The sequence below is a fragment of the Phycodurus eques genome, chromosome 4 (assembly GCF_024500275.1).
Source record: "Phycodurus eques isolate BA_2022a chromosome 4, UOR_Pequ_1.1, whole genome shotgun sequence".
Classification (NCBI taxonomy): Eukaryota; Metazoa; Chordata; class Actinopteri; order Syngnathiformes; family Syngnathidae; genus Phycodurus; species Phycodurus eques.
Window position 1 is genome coordinate 28,692,601 of NC_084528.1, and position 16,790 is coordinate 28,709,390.

Consider the following 16,790-nt stretch of genomic DNA (forward strand, 5'->3'; position numbering starts at 1 on the left):
ACACGTGTCTTGCATTTCCTTTCTGCCTAATTATCTGAGGAGTGACACACAAAGCTAATTAATGCAGTATGTTTTTACTTGCGTGTTTCTATCAACTGAACCTTACATTAACAATCAATAAGAAACACCCTAGAGTTTTGATGCACAGTTACAATATGTGCTGTTCTGATTTATCCCCAAATTTGTACTTGAATGTTTACCCAAATGTAGACCCTAACATTTATCAAGCTGACCAATGTGTCAGTCTAATATCTTGATGTCACCGTAGTAAGATGTATTTTGACTGTAGTCTAAAGCATCTACTTCATATTAGTAACATTCCTAAATTCTGAATTTCCTTGTGGAAAGTTAGAAGGGCATTAATCCTAAAATGCAGATACTACATGCAAGGAATACACATTAACTAATAACTTGCATCGCACTCTTCAATACTTGATGCCGCTGTTACTTTTGATGATATTTGACCTCTTAAATACCTGCCTACTATTGTATACAAATTACAAATGTATATGAGCCTTATAATATGCAAACACACATCACATATGAAGACATTTCACCGTCTTAACATTTTTGAGTCAACGATTGAATGATTAACGCTTCTATGCGTCAAGAAACTTTGTAGACTTTCATTAAATCTTTTGTGTCGGCCAAAATGAAAAGTTGTCGATCAAAAACATCCCCTGTGGACGGATTTGGGACACATTTGTCCGTAACTTTGTATTTAAGGCAAATCCTCCCTGTTGTACAGAAATTTTGCACCTTCCCGATCAAGGACGTCAAACACCAAACTAGTTTATGTTTTAAGATTATCCCATAAGATTATCCTTTGGTCTGAGGTGTGTTAAGAGAGAATTTGTTCCGACGTGTCGGGCCGACAATCTTAAATATTAAACCGGCTCAATATTTACGACCAAAAATGAGTGGGGGAAACCGAATACACCAGAGTTCTGATTCTGTGAATAGTGACGTGAAACAGAATGTGGCCAACCAAGAAGTGACCTGTCAGCTGACTGAGGAACAAGGAACCGGTCGTAAAATTAAAAAAAATAATCATTAAAACCATCCTACCCGTTGTCATATTTTGTTTAAGTGGGTTCACCAGACATAAAGAATTATTTTCCAAAGCAAGTCTTTATTGAGGACATCACTAATCGACAACACATTTTCCTCCAGTCCCTTCAGCAACACTCAGGAGACATTGGCGCAACATATTCAGTAGTGTTTCTTCTTTGTTTTTGTTCAATCACGTTTGATCACACAAGATCTCTGTCTTTGGAACTGGATTCTAGATCGGTGGTGGAACAGAATCTTTGTGTTGAGATTATCGAAGCACACCACACACAGTACGACCAAAACTGTTAAAATGCCAGATTTTCTTTGTGTGAGGTAACAGACATACAATCTTTTAAGATTTGAAAAATCATTATGTGTGTACCAGACCAAAGTCTTATTCATCTGTCTTTTCAAGTACATCTGTTCTAATAATTTTGGTCCCCTAATAAAATTGTTTTGTCACAAATAATGCTTCAAATCTTTTAAGTTGTACTGTATATCATATGCCAGTGTCTTTACATCTTAACCTGAAAATACATTTGACATGTTGATCTCATCCATCCATCTATTTTCTGAGCCGCTTCTCCTCACTAGGGTCGCGGGCGTGCTGGAGCCTATCCCAGCTATCATCGGACAAGAGGCGGGGTACACCCTGAACTGGTTGCCAGCCAATCGCAGGGCAATGTTGATCTCATCGCATTCATTTTTTTATGTCAGGCCCAATTTTCTCAGTCTATAATAAAGGACGTGACCGCACTGTTCCAATCATTTTGGAGGGGAGTGTATGAAAACTTGCAAAATGGTGAATTAGTTATCATACAAGTCCTTCATCTCCTTCAGGATCTTGATGCTCTCGCTGTATCGCAATTGGTTCTTGTTGGAACATTCCTTCCATCTGAGGAAAAAAGAAGTACCGTTTTAATTTTTTGCCACATTTAATGCACATTGTACTAGGCAGTACATGTTAACAGACAGTTTTAGTTTTGGTATGGGATACTATAGTAATAGTGGATGTGTAAGTTTCGTACTCGACTGCAGAGTACCAAGTGTTTATTTGCCTCTTTCCCATTGGCCATCTAACCTGGGATTTTCATTTATTATTATTCTTTTTTTTTTTTTTGTGGAACGTCTCAACAAAAATCCCTGCTATATCATGGGACTATGCAGTTTATAGCAAACGTCTCTGGGACACTGAAGAGAAAACAGGAAGCAGAGCTTGAGGAGGCGGAAATGAAGATGTTGAGGTCCGCTCTCTGTGGCGACCCGTAAAGGGACAAGCCCAAAGGAAAAGAAGACTGTATAGGCAATAATAAACGTTTAGACCATAACACAAGACGGACATCTACTATTTGCAGATTTTTGCTATTTGTAGCGCGTCTTGGCCCCCAACTCCAGCAAATAGCGAGCGTTGACTGTGGACAGAAATTCTTAAGGTAAATTAATACTATCGTCAATATTCTTTTTGTTAAACCAACACAACATTGAGTTACAACGGTTTGGATATGCAATCTTTCTTTACATTAACCTGCACATTCTTGGTAATTTTAAACACATTTTACAGTGTGTTCATGATGGCATCATTACATACCCTATATACATTTCATATTAACTGATGCTAAAAACAAATACGCTTGATACTTTTGTCTGATCTTTTTCCATCGCTCCATGTGGTCACATATAAAGGAACCGGATACAGCCACAGTCTCTGTAATCTGCAAAGGGAGAAAACGTTAATATTATTAGCGTGTGTAGAAATACGGTTGAACCTCATTTTTTTTTTTTTTCTTTGACTATTACATTTCAATACCTCAATGTGTGTAACAGATTAAAGATATTATGTAGAGAACCTTGGTGACTGTGGGCTTTTCAGTTGGTGGGATCCTGAGGTTGACGGGCTCACCAGAGAGGCTAATGGGAGATGCAGTTGGAGGAGGTAGTCTGTATACAATTTGCTCTTTCCCATTGATCATGTCTGCGACCTGCACATACAAGTGGAATTTTTTTCCCCCATTAGATGAGGTTAACTGCTGATTTTAAATCAAGTTGTTTAGTATATCTAAGCGGGCCTTACCTCTTCCTCTTGCATGACTTGTGGAGATCTTGGGGATCCTTCACTGGGCTCTCGGACAGACGGATTATTTCTCATCCATGCACGACAAATAGGATACAGAGGTGTGCTGGCATTGAACTGAGCCAGATCCACACTTCGGTCAAACAACTTAATAATGTAAGCGTCTGGAAAATAGATACAGCGAGAACCATTCAAGACACACACACAAAATAACAACAACAACAAAAAAACTACAACAATATATTGCGATTTCTTTTCTTTGAAAGGAGTAAAAACATTATTTTACTTTGTCTGTGGGTATTGCTCTCTGATATGCTTTCATCCATCTCTTTACGCTTCTTGCGACGATGCTGGGGAAATCTTGCAGATGGCCTGCTGATGAAAAAATAAAGAATAATTATTAAGAATATTAAGGAATACTGGTTATGACTTTGAATGAAGTGTTTTTGGGGCCAAAAAAAAGCACGTACCGTTTTCCAGCAGACAATGGGGACAAATCCCTACAGAGGAGAATTATTATTAAAATGGTGACAGACACAACTTAAGAACATTTCTTACAACAAGATCATAACCATGCGGGCAACAACATCAGCCCAAAAACACACAGCCAATCCATCCGTTCCAGAGGACTTGAATCACTTCTTTTCCAGGTTAGACTGTGGTGACAACCACAGCAATACAGCACTGGCAGTGCCTGAACGTGTCCAACTTGCATTTGTGAATACCAGTCATATATATGCGCAGTATGAAGCAGCAACAGTACAATCATTCTCGATATCAACAGTGCAATACAACTCAGCACCTGACACTTTATTGTATCTATTTCATTCACTTTGTCACTTCAATGTTTAACTTACTGTTTTTAACCATACACCTTTTTTCATTATTACTATGTTATATATCTTGTGCATATGGTGTATTTTGTGAATTGTGATTTTTTTTTTTTTTTAGGCGTCTGCAAGCTTGCTCTGCCAACATTTCATTGTACCTGCACAGTAACAATAAAGATATCTTATATCTTGTCATTATCCTTTGTTATTTTTCATTCTTTACTTTTTATTTCATTTTATATTTTGCACGTCTGCACTGGAGACAGAGCTGACTTCAATCGGACTGTATGAGTATAGTGACAAATAAAATACATTCTATTCTAAACATCTCAATTTTGGTGTATGTACAGTACGCTGAAATACAATAACATTCACTCTCACGACACCAGCGTGTATAAACAACACTGAATTGAAGACTTTTGCACTTACTTGTTAATAGTGTCAGCTGCCATTTTTCCAGCCTCACTCTCATTTTGCTCCCTGCTCAAAAATGCAACCGCATGAATGACAATGGCCAGATTACACCAACAGTCTATGAAAAAAAAAAAAAAAAAAAAAAAAAAAAAAAAAAATCAAAATTGGATACTAACCTTTCGTTTTCACTCTTCTCCACCAGTCTTTTTAAAATAGAATCCAGTCTGCTGCGTGCTGGGGCCACCTCTACAGACACAAGACAACGTTTCAGCTTGCTATAAATACATTGCCGGATGATAACAAAGACTTAATTTGTCAGTGCATTCCTACGATAGCAGTCAGTTTGGTGTCATCAAGTGTAACATGAAGGGGAAAAAAATAAATTGCAACAGCTTACCTGGCTTTTCGATTTTGATCTTGACGTGATGCATTGTATCCATATGGTAATATCGCCCTTTAAATCGAGTCGATGGGATAATGCAGTCCCCTTTTGAAATCAAGCACAGTTTATGTTGCTGTTGGACGTTTTCAAACAGCTAGCAAGTCTGAATCCACCACAGTGGGTCGTTACTCAACGATATCACCGCGGAAAGAAATACGCCAGAAAAACACGCGGTTTCAGCATATTACGTTCAAATATGAATTACATGACTGGTCATACTTATCATATGAATGTGTAGTCTCCATAATGGAAGATAAAGCTTAGCATTTTAGCCTTAGCCTTCGAACAGACTTTCCTCTTCCGCGCGCTGCCCTTTTCCTATTTGCCGATTGGTGTTTTGGAGTCAATAGCGTTCACAGTGATTGGTCAACTGTTCTGCCAATCATTACAAGGCCCGCGTGTATTGGTTGTTCGTCTCGATGTCAACAACCGGTAGTTTCCTTTTGCTTCTTGATAGTTGTCAAAAAGATAACAGCGATGCCATTGTAGTCTAGAAGTTGGACTTAATGGATACTATTATATTCGAAAGTCTACAGGTAGCAGACTAGTATGTTGGTCTACCTAGAGTTAGTGTAATTTGTTTTCTTTTTTTAATCAAGCAAGCGTGATAGCCATAAACATCTATGCACTCGCAAACGCTGTGTATATTTGTTTGGCGATCTACTCTGGTTTTTGTCATCAGGTTTCATGAAATCCAGGTGAGATAATACCACGTTTTGTGTCCAAACGTAACTGTTACTAATTCTGACCTGGGTTCTGAATTGGCGATGGTGCCTTGCTCAAGGGCACGTTGACTCGGGACTCAAACCTTAAATTTACGGTTCGAATCCGGCTGTGGACAAATGATTGTGAGTTGATTTGCTTTTGCCCTTGTTGGATTATAATGGTTTGAATTTTTAAAACATTCTAGAAACTCTATGACGATAAGGCAGAATGCATCCGAGCCAGCAGCTTTTACAGTGGGGGAGACAACTTTCAGCCAGTCTTGCACCAAAGTCTTGCCTAACAAAAGGACCAAGCGGGTATAACTGAGTTAATACCAATCGAATTATACAGATAAATAATGCTAAACCACATGCTTGTTTACATTTTAAAACCATGTTTTGCTGTTTGTAGAGTTTGATTCCCGTACGCTCACACCAGCGAGACCATCCAAAAGTGCACATGTCTGACAACGATGAGACTCAATGGCATGAAAAAAATGGACCATCTTTTTTGACACATTCTGGACTTTTCATTGACCGTGTTTCTTCTCCTACCTTATCGGACATGGAAAGACCTTCACGGTCATCAGGAGCTCCAAAATCTATTGGTTCCCTTCAGAGGGATTCAGCAGTGACAAAGTATGATCAAAACCTAACTTTTAAGGATGCTCTGTCAAATCATGTCGCTTTATTTAGTATGTAAGATTACGTAGCTACTTTTAATGAGCATTTGCTCTCGCAGGTACATCGATCGTTTTCGCTATGGACAACCGCTGAGTCGAGAGGAGCGCCAGCAGAGGTCCTGTGAATTTGAAGAGGAGAGTATGCCTTTGTGGTGGATGTCTTCCTCATCTTTACCTCCTAGTTCAACACCAACAAAAATTTTGCACAAAGGTACATTCCAATATTTTTTTTTGTATGATAATGTTTCTTTAAATGTTAAAATACCTATGGAATATTTTTGCCTTTTTGTGCCAGATCCGGAAGATGATCACAGCCAAGCCATTTCCAGTCCGGCAGGACGCCCACTTGATGATGACTTGAGTTGTTCGCCACGCTTAGGAGACTATAACATGAAAGCATATGTAAGTTCACTGGGGATGAACAACAATATAGCTTTTTTTTTGCCATAAAACCTCCATCTATGAGGATCTATTACCATGTTTGAGATATTTACAGGGGCATCTAGATAAATTTGAATATCATTGAAAAGTTCTATTTCAGTACTGTAGTTCAATTCAAAAAATGAAACTCATATGTGTTTATGAAACACATAGGAAAATATTTTTTCAGAAGTCAAAATTCCTACCTAATTTCTGTATTTTAAATACTTTTATTTCTTCAAAATCAGAATCAGAATCATCTTTATTTGCCAAGTATGTCCAAAACACACAAGGAATTTGTCTCCGGTAGTTATGTACAGTAATACAGTATTAGATGCAGCTGGAAGCTACAATCACCCAAATTATAAAAAAATAAATCGGGAAATATTTCACTTTGTGAATCTATACAGTACTCTCTGCTGTGAGTTTTACCGTTTGAATTGAAGTTCTGAAATAAATAAACATAAAGTCAGAGAGCTTTTTCTTTTCCAAATGCAATTGTAAAAATGATGCTGTTATAACAATGTCTCACTTGACATTCAATGTCTTTCCTTTTTAACTCAGATTCCATCAGACACATCTCAGAGTGAGTTTGAGGACACAGAGATACTTCACCTTCAAGAAAGGGCCACCAAACTTCTGCAGAGAGGGTTTGCAGAGCAGCTAGTTCCTAACAGGAGTATTGCATCAACTAATTCCTTAACTTGGATTATAACGTTTTGTCTTTTCCAACAGTGACAGTATTCTTAGCAATGTATCCATTCCTGCCAGTTCAGAGGGCCTGGGATGCTCAGATCGCTCTTCTTCAGTCAATATAAATCAGACAGCACAAAGACCTTTGATTAACACTTCAATAAAATCTACAGCTGGTGAGAAGATACTATTTATTTGCCGTGTTCTTCCAGTTTAAATGAACAGCGTAAACTCCTCTGCTATGTGTATCGTGGCCTTTGCAGCAATGGCCAGGTTGGACTCCGCTTTTGCTGTGCCCCTCCAACGATACACCGTCACTTCTTCAATGTCGCCCCATACACGTCCAGAAGAGGACATCCTTTCCCAGTGGCGTTTAAGAAGAAAGATGGAGCAGGCCAGCGAATGGTCTCATTCCCTGCAAAACTTCGAACTTTGTACCCCCACATTTAAGGGTCGGGCCCCCAGTCTACACTTTTCCTCAGTAAATGGGCACCCTTACAAGGTATGAGTCATCTTTTTATATACACTCACCACTCATTCGGTTCATCTGCACAATCCTAAAATAATACAAGAATATCAAAGTATCGTGATTCTGCCCTAACAATTATTATAACGAAGTGGTCTGATTGAATTTAATAAATGGGAAGGTTGTGTCAGTTGATACAGCTCTTACACTGGATTTACTGGCTCGATTATGTGTTGAAATGCATTTTAAAAGTCTCTTTCTTTTTGCTTGTAACATCCATAGCAACAGCAAAGTATTCAATACCCTGAACCCTCACAAGGAGCTGTTCCTGAGCCCAAAGAAGCCCATGGACATCATCAGTCAACTTCAGTCCCACTTGCCATTGCTGTCTCTGATACGCTAGTCTCCCAGCCACAGTCTCTCGTGCATGTTCCTGCGCACATGCATCTCCTTTGTGACATTCTTCCCTGTCCCACACGGTCACCTCATCCGATCATGTTCCAAGGAAATCCACGCATACCGGAAGAGACCTTAACTAAAGAAAGAACTGAAGAAACCAAAGTCTCTGGTAACTTAAAGCGCAATTCCATCAACGAGCCTCCCTACAGACACATTCCATCACCGCCTCCTGCTCCTTGTAGACATACAGATGTAGATTGTCCTTTTAGACCTACAGATGGAGGTCATCCTTCTCGACCTAGAGAAGGTGGCAGTCCATCAAGACCTATAGAAGGAGGCTGTCCTACCAGACTTACAAAAGACGGCCATCCTTCGAAACCCAAGGAAGAAGGCAGTCCTTCTAGACATACAGAAGATCGGAATCAGTCTAGACTTGTCGGAGGAGGTCATGACGAGAACCCCAGAATGACAAATGAGATGGCTAAAAAGGAAAAAGACCAAACAAAGCAAGTGGGAGAAAGTGAGAAGACTGAGAGGATTATCAGAAAACAGAAGAAATTGACAAGGTAGGAGACAAAGTACTCGGTGTCATAATTCTGGAGAGTCAACAATTAATCAAAAACTAATCGATTATCAAATTTTGACCATGTTTAACTCGAAATTGTCAAAATCCTTGGCGTTTCAGCCGCTCAACTGTAAATATTCTCAGATTTTTGTAGTCCTCAATGAAAGCAGACTGATACCTGTTTCATCAAAATAAGACATTTTCAAACATCTGCTTGTGCTTTCAACATTTTTACCTATTTTCTGACATGTTACGGACCAAACCAGTAATTGAATCATACTCAGTTTCTGTTTGCACAGTTTCTGCACTGTCAATTTGAAATCGTCCAGTTTTTGAACAAAGGGATGTAACAAAAAAATAATAAAATAAATCAGATTAATCAATTAATCGAAAAAATAATGCCCAGATTAATCATGATTAAAATAATCGTGAGTTGCAGCCCTACATAATTCCCTTTTACACTAATAATGAATGCTCAATGTGATATTTCCTGCAGGTGTCCTGGATGTAGCGAGCATGCCGATGGGCCTAACGTCACAAGCTCTGCACAGCAGAAGAAGAAGAACAAGACACGGGCAGATCCACGGCAGCAGCAGAGACGTAAAGATGCAGGCCATCATGCACCACCTTCTTCTCCGGTCCATCGTGCCTTAGGCCAGGTACACAACTTTAGCACTTGTATCAACGTTATTGTCATCATCTTCATGCACACCATTTTGTAAAGTATGTACGATGCATTAGAGACGGCCATGCATTGAAGTCTCTGTAAATTGGAAATGGATGTCTGTTAAATTTGACGCACTACAAGGAAGAGTGCTGTTAACCTAGCCGAATTGGAACGATTAAATATATTATTTCGTATTGATTCTAGATGTCACATAAAAAATAAAAACAATTTAAAAAGCGCCTACAGTTTACTGGTTCTTGTTGAGAAAAAGGCAAATGTCAACTGTTAGCGAACAAGTCAACAAATGGAAACATTTACACCACTGAAAACAATCATCTTGGTCGTGGTAAATATAAATCACATCGCCACATACAACAGTGTAAATGTGAAAAGCAGGATTTGTAAGGAAATCATAGTGTTCTATATGGATTAACCCGGAGGATGTTTTAATTGGCTCTAGCAGGTTGTTTCAGAGGTCCTGTTCCCACCAGTGGACTCTTCTCCCCAAGATGCAGCTGTCCCATCTCTCCCTGCCCATCCGCAATCCTCACTTCCTCCTTGCAACGCACACACCTCACTGGAGGTCATGTCCCAGCTGCTGCAAGAGGCTGAAGGTGAGCCACCGGGGCGACAAGGAGCATCCGACCTTTAACCCCACTCTTAATTGTGAGCACTGTATTCTGACACGTGTACGGCTGTTACCTCTCCGCATTCCTGCACGTTAGGTCCGTGCTCCCACAAGTACTTAATGCTATGATATGTGTGGGACTCAGTTGGAAACAAAAAATGACTCTTTGAATTTCCATAATTAGGATTTGTTTTTTCAGATTCGGATGAGAAAGAATTTGAAGACGACCCTTTACTACGAGTCCTTCGCACACAAAGAAAATGGGTTAAGGAGCAAATCAGGTAAAATTGTAATATCTCAGTCAAAATTATTATCTGCTCATCTGAACATTTTGTAAGCCTAATTTGAGATTTGGTAGGTCATTTTTCTCACTTTTTGAAATAAACAATCTGTTCTATTTATTCCTTCCAGTGAAGTGGACTTCATGTTGCACAATAAGCCAGAAGATAAGACAACTTGATGCAGTAACTGATGTCAAATTTTTTTCTATTTGATTTTGTATGTAGTTTATTGAAATTTACAGAAGAAACAAAACACAATAAAAACTTCAGAATCACAACTTGGCTGCTTAAATGAAAACAGCTTTGAAATTGTGGTCCTCATATTTACAAAGTGTACATTCATGAAATATTATGGAAGGTTGATGCATCATAGCATTATTTACAAATCTCTGAGACCAGGCAATATTAGATCATAACAAACAAGGGTTTTATAAAAATGGCTGAGATCTTGACATCTGACATCTTTGCAGCATGGGTGCAGATATGATAAGAATACCATCTGGAGAAACTGCTGATTCCAAAGCCATGGTGTCCACTCCTTTTGGAATTCGATAGCGACGGTTAAACTGCCATGTTGTCATCCCGGGACTGTCTTTCTAGAAGAACATAGGATGAAAATAATATGTCAAGTGACATGTTATTACCAAAAATGGTTCAATATACCATACGCAACACCAACCTTTTTTTCTTCGTGTCTTCCTTGTACCTCTACAAAATCTCCTATCACTTTGACCAGCAGATCCTTGGGGTTAAAATGTTTGACATCCACTTGAACTGTAAATCCACTATCATCACAAGTTGCCTGCCAACATATGGTAAATTGCATGATTAAATAAATCCTATTAGGATAATTTAAGTCATAACTATATGACGATGTATTTGTTAAGTATTGCAAATCAAATGATCCCTCATGACATGAATACAATATCTCTAACTTTCAAATCCTTATAGAGAATAAAGATTTTAATATGTATTATTAATACACTTGTATATTTGAGATGGAGATTTACTGTCCAATTTAAATGTTTCAGGCTGCATTTAGCGATCATCTTTAAAGCCCACACGGAATTAGATGGATCATTTATCTAGTCCAACTATGTTAAACCCAATTAAGTAAATAAACAGATTCACCTCTGCAACACTGGTGCTCTCCGTCTCTGGAATTAGCAGTTGGGGTGTCCAGTTATCTTGTCCGTAAATCCCGTGGAGACGGGGGAAAAGTGGCGGTAAAACCTTCTCCCATTGGATGCTACCAACTGGTAGTAAGGGTAGGATAAAATCCATGTCAGATCTGAGAAGGAAAAAAGGAAATGGGGGGGGGGGGGGGGGGGGGGAAACCTAAAGATAGTTTTGGTAGCAGAATGTCGGAGCACAAGTCGTCTAGTGGCCACAACCTACCTTTCTCTTTAGTAGAGTGTGTTGGGAGTATCAAGTGTTCCTTGTGCTGAGTTTGAGTGGCTGTGTGACTCGGGGGGTTATATACTGGAGCTGCATAATGAGTCGGGAATTCATAGGGACACCTTGCTTCTGTTATGTTCTGAGCATGTGCACCCTTGGGATTCTGTTTGTGCAGCAGGACAGTTTGTTTTTGGACTGAAGCAGCTGTCGCGGGCTTATTAGTGAATGAATTGGAACATCCTGTAGCTAGATTGTATCCAACTGTTTGTTCAGGGGCAGTTAATTGTACTGTCATGAACTAACTGTTATGGTTAAGTCATCAGACCGAACGTGCACTAAATACCGGTTTTCAGGATGGGCATATCTAAAAATAAGATGTGGTGGTGATTGACTCAGCCTGGCCATTAAGCTAGAGAGACAGTGACAGACTGCTCGGGTGCATCAAGCACATGCCACTGCATGTGGGCTTGCAGTACATTTGTCCCCCTTTATGTCCTCAATTAAGTCAGTGTACCAGGTCAAAACATTCTTCTATGATTAGCCAAAATCCCCCTATGTTATCTTAATTTAAAATGGGCTTATAAAGAATAAATGTACTTATGAGGCTGACATTTTGGACCAGTCATCATTGGTAACGGATGTCCAACATGTTAGTGGATGGAAGGACACACATACCTACACAAAATATTTTGCAAGATGATATCATCTATTTTGCCTCAAATGTGTTCATTAACTAACTACCCATAGTGAATGCTTGGAAGATAATGTCAGGTCTAATGCCCCCAAAGTCACTGATTGGAATTCCACTTACATTTTCTGGCTTTTGGAGGGGGGAATGCAGATTGAACATCAGATGGTCACATTCTTTGATCATTTGACAGTAGGTTGACTCTATGGAGTGTACTGTACACCACGATGTTAGCTAGACACTGCATATGCGAGGCAGCTTGCGTCTTCGCCCTCTGTTCGCTCTTCACAGTGCTCGTTACGCGTCATCGTGTTTTCTTCTTCATAACAGTAGATAACGTTTACATTTGTGTAACAGTAAATAATATCAAATGTACATTACAGTTAAAGGTTTCATGAAAGTGATATTTTGACCCTGGAAGTAATTGATTATTGACACCTATAGGGATATTTGTTCTGAAATATGGAATGAATTTTGTGACTGTATTTCATCCACTCTTAACACCAAATATAACTCCATAACAGGAGCTAACTCACTCCATTTAAGTATCAAGCATGTGACTCTCATTGAAATTTACAGAATGTCCAGGATACATCTAGTCACATTGGTATGGCACACTATGTGCATGTTCTCCCTCTAAGTGATGTGGAACCTGTCACCGAAGTATTGACTGCACTGTCTAAATAAGGCACTGACTATGTTATGACTCATAAAGGATAATAGGAAAGTGAGGGGACATTTTAAGGGGATGAACGTATTGGGTTTCACAACAGGCGCCAATAATTGTCCAGACTTTAGGGGACCTCTACTGCACTTCAGATTATCTGTCCACCACATACCTCACTGATGAGTCAAAGAACATGACTGTGTTCATACAGTATTGTTGTACTGCACTACTTTATGCTAACATCTCTGTCGCTGTTTCAATCAGGAATGTAAAACATGCAAGAATTGATCATGCTTTTTATTTTGCCATTAAAACAAGGGTAAAAGGTGCTCATCCACACACGTTAGGGAACATGGTTTCATCATTTTCAAGTCATTTAGGTCAATCACAAAATAACACATTAAATGTGACTGTTCCAATCCAGAATTTATTTTCAGCATTTACAAATACAAACATACATAAGAACTGACTTGGTGAATACATTGAGTCATTGTTCAATCTAAGAGTTAAATGCAAAAAAAAAAAAAAAAGGGGGGGGGGGGTGTTTAAGGAATGCCCAGCGGAATTGTGAAGGAGAGGTAATCTCCCACCTCCCCCCACTGGGCTCTGTAGTGCTGGTAAATAGTGATCCAAGTGGTGAGTACTGCAATCCAGAACAGCAACCCCAGTGCTGAGCGCTTCACATCTACACGCAAAATTAAAGCAAAACACACACAAATGCATTGTCAGTGGATGCTAAAGCCTTTGTCGCTCCCTTTGCAACAAGCATCAGTTTGGCGGCTAGAATTAGTCAGCATTTCTTAATACATAAAAAGAAAAATAATAATAATATTTAATTTGGCTTCAAGCTGTTTATTGCCAGTCCCAGTTGAAGTTTACTGTCAAACTAAAAGAGAATTACACACGTATTTAAGACAAGCAGTAATCTCTTGTTAGTAAGAGATTTGAACAATTATAATGCAATACCGTAATATTTAGTTTTATTACTTATTTAATTCACTGATTATGACAGAATTGCTGCACTGAGAAAGTTATGCGTGGATATTTCAAATATCAGGTGAGAGATTACCAGTTGGCGCACTCACATGTTTTTATCTGCAGCTGTTCAGTGTAGGCTGGTTTTACAAAAGCTTCTCGGAAAAACCAAACAACGTTGACAAGCCACAGGAACGGCAGTAAAACGAATCCGCCTGAAAGAAACAAAGTACAATTTGCCTTGGGCCACCAACACAATTACCATCTTTTTGGCTCTAAACACCATCACAATGGATTTGAAATGAAGAATATGTGCTTTAACAGAAGACTATCATCTTTAATTTGATGGTACAGTGGATCCAGTTTTCTTTTTTTCGGGGGCAACAACCCCGAAAACACTTAGTGGTGTTTTACGGTCACAATTCACGGTCCCCTGCGAATAATAGGGGTCTACTGTATTTACATCCAAATCAGGTAACCAGTGAAATAATTACAACAGTTTGTCTATACCGGTATGGTCCCCTACTTTTTAAGGGAGCAACTTAATACTACTTTTGCGCTTGGCAAAATCCGACAGTTTTTCACATTGACAACGCCATTGCCCTGCCCTCACCCAGAATTAAGGGTCGTTGTCACTTGCAAGAGTTTCTTTTGAAGCACATGCCAACAGCAACACCCAGTCTGCATACTTCCTTTCCCACATTATAACTGCCTAGGTCCATTCCTCACATCATATTTTTAAATGCTATTTTTTTTGTAATTCCCTTACTGTGTTTATTACTGTCTGTCAGGTGACATCGAGTGCCCTAAAAGGCCATACAAATATAATATATTGTTATAATTATATATATATATATATATATTAAAAGATACATGGATGTAAATCAACAGTAGCGTAGGTAATGGAAAGACACTACGTTAGATCACTTCAATGACATTAACAAACACAATCGTTACATTTATATCTATAGTTCATAGAACTCTGAACACTTTTTAACGGTTGCCTTTTCTCTCTCAGTGTTGCCGTCACATCAACGTTCATCATTTAATGTCTTTAGCTTCATTCATGTTTTGCTCTCACCTAAATAATATTTTCTGCACAGGCTAAGTTTCTCCTCATTTGGCAGTCTTTCCAGGTTCATTGCGCCTGTGTGTGGGTCTCCTGTGACAAAGATGGAGGGGGATCAAATACAAGACAATCTGACAGTATTTACACAGCAACGTGGTTGTGTTGTGATGAATAATAAGTGGCGAATTACATGTAGCTACAGATAGCTAGCGTCCGACAACTTGTTCCACGAGCCCCTCCCTTAAATCGCCCATGGCAATTTAAAACAAAGTCACCCGATAAATATATCCACGCACATTTTCAATGACACGACAAACAACAACTTACCTGACGTTTATTTAGGACAAAAGGCGAGCGGTGAGGAAAAATGGACCAACAAATTCAGTCACTTCCGTTTTGCTGGTTTCCCCCTTTCTTCTTTGATTTTTCTTTGCCGGCGCGCTGCGGCCTAAAGTAGACTACCGCCATCTAGCAGTGTAACAGGCGTCCTGCACAGCAATTACAGTCATCAGAAGCCGGAGTGCAGTTACAGTAGTAGTAGGCCTACTGTGTTTTTGGTAGTTAACAGCGTAGCACAAGTAAATAGTAGTAAAGTAAAATGATTGGCGTAAGGTAGTTTTTTTTTTTAACTCAAGCTTTTGCATGGTTTTCCATAGTTTTAAGACCTAATTATTGAACTTTATACGTTTTAAGCCATTTTTGTCACCTAGTTTCAGGTATCTATGTTGAGTTGCAGCATTATTTAACTATTTGCTTGACATTTTATTATTTATTTGATTTAATACTCTGTTTTTGTACAGTTTGTTTTAGTTGCATACCGCTAAATGAATTCATTTGTTGGTCCTCTTTATTGAGCTTCAATTTTTTTGACAATTGTTGATGCAGTATTTTAAAACCAGAACTAATATACGACATGTATAGTACTCTGGTTTATATTTGTTACTTTTTTTACGCCTGTATGAGGACTTTTAAACAAATTTTCGTCGCAGGTCACATGAGTGGCGTCCAGTGGGTATGTCTCTCGCCCAAATATATTAAATTGACCAAATGTTGACATTGGGTGTTTCGGGCCGACAGCAGCGATATAATTTATGTGTAAATAAGTGATATGTATTTAACTTTTTTCCCCCCAAAACACCACCCATAAAGAAAACCAAAAAAAAAAGCAAATCAAATTTTTTACAAGTTTGGGTTCAAACCATCATTCATCAACCCGTTGATGTGTGAATTTTGTGTAAATCAACTCTAGTTCGCTTGTGTAACGTGTATTGTGTTAGCTTTTAATTTACTAAACGAATTAGAACCGAGTAAGGGGAAATACAACAATGAATGATCAATATTATTGGCAGAAACAGAGGGCCCCGAAACTCCAATTTTGCTTATAGGTTTGGGCTTTTGCAGAGCGAATGTACGCACAAAGGGCTCCATAGAGGCGTGGGCCGGCTATTACATATGTCCTAAATAAAAAAAAATAAAAATAACATAATAAACGTAAAGTGGATTTTTAGGCGGTTGTTTTTGTTGTTGTCTCACTGAGTCTCTTTGCATTAGTCGCCACCAGGTGTCCACAGAGGGTAGTTGCCTGTCACGTCTGAGGAAAAACACCATTTCCCGTGGAGCATTGCGGCCACCCCCTCCCATCTCGCGCCTTCGCTCTTGTCTCTCTGGTCGCTCGAG

The 16,790-nt window shown here is 39.0% G+C and overlaps 4 protein-coding genes across 9 annotated transcripts; 1 reads left to right on the forward strand and 3 right to left on the reverse strand.

Annotated features, from left to right (window-relative positions):
* Nucleotides 1-1,129: 1,129 nt before the first annotated feature.
* Nucleotides 1,130-5,115, reverse strand: lin37 (lin-37 DREAM MuvB core complex component). Of its 3 annotated transcripts, none has more exons than XM_061675817.1 (10): nucleotides 5,030-5,115; nucleotides 4,766-4,855; nucleotides 4,545-4,614; nucleotides 4,384-4,434; nucleotides 3,595-3,624; nucleotides 3,411-3,496; nucleotides 3,125-3,288; nucleotides 2,901-3,032; nucleotides 2,692-2,765; nucleotides 1,130-1,948 (listed from the first exon to the last, which is right to left on the reverse strand). In XM_061675817.1, exons 1-10 carry the CDS (start codon nucleotides 5,034-5,036, stop codon nucleotides 1,861-1,863), a joined length of 792 nt encoding a protein of 263 aa, XP_061531801.1. In that variant the 5' UTR covers nucleotides 5,037-5,115; the 3' UTR covers nucleotides 1,130-1,860. The 3 variants fall into 3 exon arrangements, with proteins under 3 accessions (XP_061531801.1, XP_061531800.1, XP_061531802.1); XM_061675816.1 differs by having other exon boundaries at nucleotides 3,411-3,499; XM_061675818.1 differs by having other exon boundaries at nucleotides 3,411-3,499; nucleotides 4,766-5,102.
* A 136-nt stretch (nucleotides 5,116-5,251) lies between these two features.
* On the forward strand, nucleotides 5,252-10,722 carry proser3 (proline and serine rich 3). 4 transcript variants are annotated; one of them, XM_061675819.1, is made up of 13 exons: nucleotides 5,252-5,508; nucleotides 5,721-5,832; nucleotides 5,927-6,153; nucleotides 6,257-6,408; nucleotides 6,493-6,599; nucleotides 7,182-7,267; nucleotides 7,353-7,486; nucleotides 7,574-7,812; nucleotides 8,059-8,741; nucleotides 9,237-9,399; nucleotides 9,868-10,021; nucleotides 10,220-10,316; nucleotides 10,447-10,722. In XM_061675819.1, the coding sequence occupies exons 1-13, from the start codon at nucleotides 5,498-5,500 to the stop codon at nucleotides 10,493-10,495; spliced, it is 2,214 nt and encodes a 737-aa protein (XP_061531803.1). In that variant the 5' UTR covers nucleotides 5,252-5,497; the 3' UTR covers nucleotides 10,496-10,722. The 4 variants fall into 4 exon arrangements, with proteins under 4 accessions (XP_061531803.1, XP_061531804.1, XP_061531805.1 ...); XM_061675820.1 differs by having other exon boundaries at nucleotides 9,871-10,021; nucleotides 10,447-10,721; XM_061675821.1 differs by having other exon boundaries at nucleotides 10,235-10,316; nucleotides 10,447-10,720.
* hspb6 (heat shock protein, alpha-crystallin-related, b6) lies at nucleotides 10,525-11,796 on the reverse strand. Its single transcript, XM_061675824.1, has 4 exons — nucleotides 11,715-11,796; nucleotides 11,448-11,607; nucleotides 10,996-11,118; nucleotides 10,525-10,912 (listed from the first exon to the last, which is right to left on the reverse strand). Exons 2-4 carry the CDS (start codon nucleotides 11,598-11,600, stop codon nucleotides 10,745-10,747), a joined length of 444 nt encoding a protein of 147 aa, XP_061531808.1. The 5' UTR covers nucleotides 11,601-11,607; nucleotides 11,715-11,796; the 3' UTR covers nucleotides 10,525-10,744.
* A 1,680-nt stretch (nucleotides 11,797-13,476) lies between these two features.
* psenen (presenilin enhancer, gamma-secretase subunit) lies at nucleotides 13,477-15,530 on the reverse strand. Its single transcript, XM_061675825.1, has 4 exons — nucleotides 15,441-15,530; nucleotides 15,126-15,206; nucleotides 14,155-14,259; nucleotides 13,477-13,754 (listed from the first exon to the last, which is right to left on the reverse strand). Exons 2-4 carry the CDS (start codon nucleotides 15,184-15,186, stop codon nucleotides 13,615-13,617), a joined length of 306 nt encoding a protein of 101 aa, XP_061531809.1. The 5' UTR covers nucleotides 15,187-15,206; nucleotides 15,441-15,530; the 3' UTR covers nucleotides 13,477-13,614.
* Nucleotides 15,531-16,790: the final 1,260 nt, after the last annotated feature.

What these genes read in the sequence shown, in the direction of transcription:
- hspb6 (XM_061675824.1), bottom strand. Translation starts at nt 11,600, where the DNA reads ATGGATTTTATCCTACCCTTACTACCAGTTGGTAGCATCCAATGGGAG. An exon ending in AGAGCACCAGTGTTGCAGAG is followed by an intron (nt 11,119 to 11,447) that starts GTGAATCTGTTT and finishes ATATGTTGGCAG; the next exon opens with GCAACTTGTGATGATAGTGG. An exon ending in GAAGACACGAAGAAAAAAAG is followed by an intron (nt 10,913 to 10,995) that starts GTTGGTGTTGCG and finishes ATGTTCTTCTAG; the next exon opens with AAAGACAGTCCCGGGATGAC.
- lin37 (XM_061675816.1), bottom strand. An exon ending in GAGAAGAGTGAAAACGAAAG is followed by an intron (nt 4,435 to 4,544) that starts GTTAGTATCCAA and finishes ATTTTTGAGCAG; the next exon opens with GGAGCAAAATGAGAGTGAGG. An exon ending in AAAAGCCCACAGTCACCAAG is followed by an intron (nt 2,766 to 2,900) that starts GTTCTCTACATA and finishes CTCCCTTTGCAG; the next exon opens with ATTACAGAGACTGTGGCTGT.
- proser3 (XM_061675819.1), top strand. An exon ending in ACTATAACATGAAAGCATAT is followed by an intron (nt 6,600 to 7,181) that starts GTAAGTTCACTG and finishes TTTTTAACTCAG; the next exon opens with ATTCCATCAGACACATCTCA. An exon ending in TTCAATAAAATCTACAGCTG is followed by an intron (nt 7,487 to 7,573) that starts GTGAGAAGATAC and finishes TGGCCTTTGCAG; the next exon opens with CAATGGCCAGGTTGGACTCC.
- psenen (XM_061675825.1), bottom strand. Translation starts at nt 15,186, where the DNA reads ATGAACCTGGAAAGACTGCCAAATGAGGAGAAACTTAGCCTGTGCAGA. An exon ending in GTGCAGAAAATATTATTTAG is followed by an intron (nt 14,260 to 15,125) that starts GTGAGAGCAAAA and finishes TGTTTCTTTCAG; the next exon opens with GCGGATTCGTTTTACTGCCG. An exon ending in ACAGCTGCAGATAAAAACAT is followed by an intron (nt 13,755 to 14,154) that starts GTGAGTGCGCCA and finishes TTTTGCGTGTAG; the next exon opens with ATGTGAAGCGCTCAGCACTG.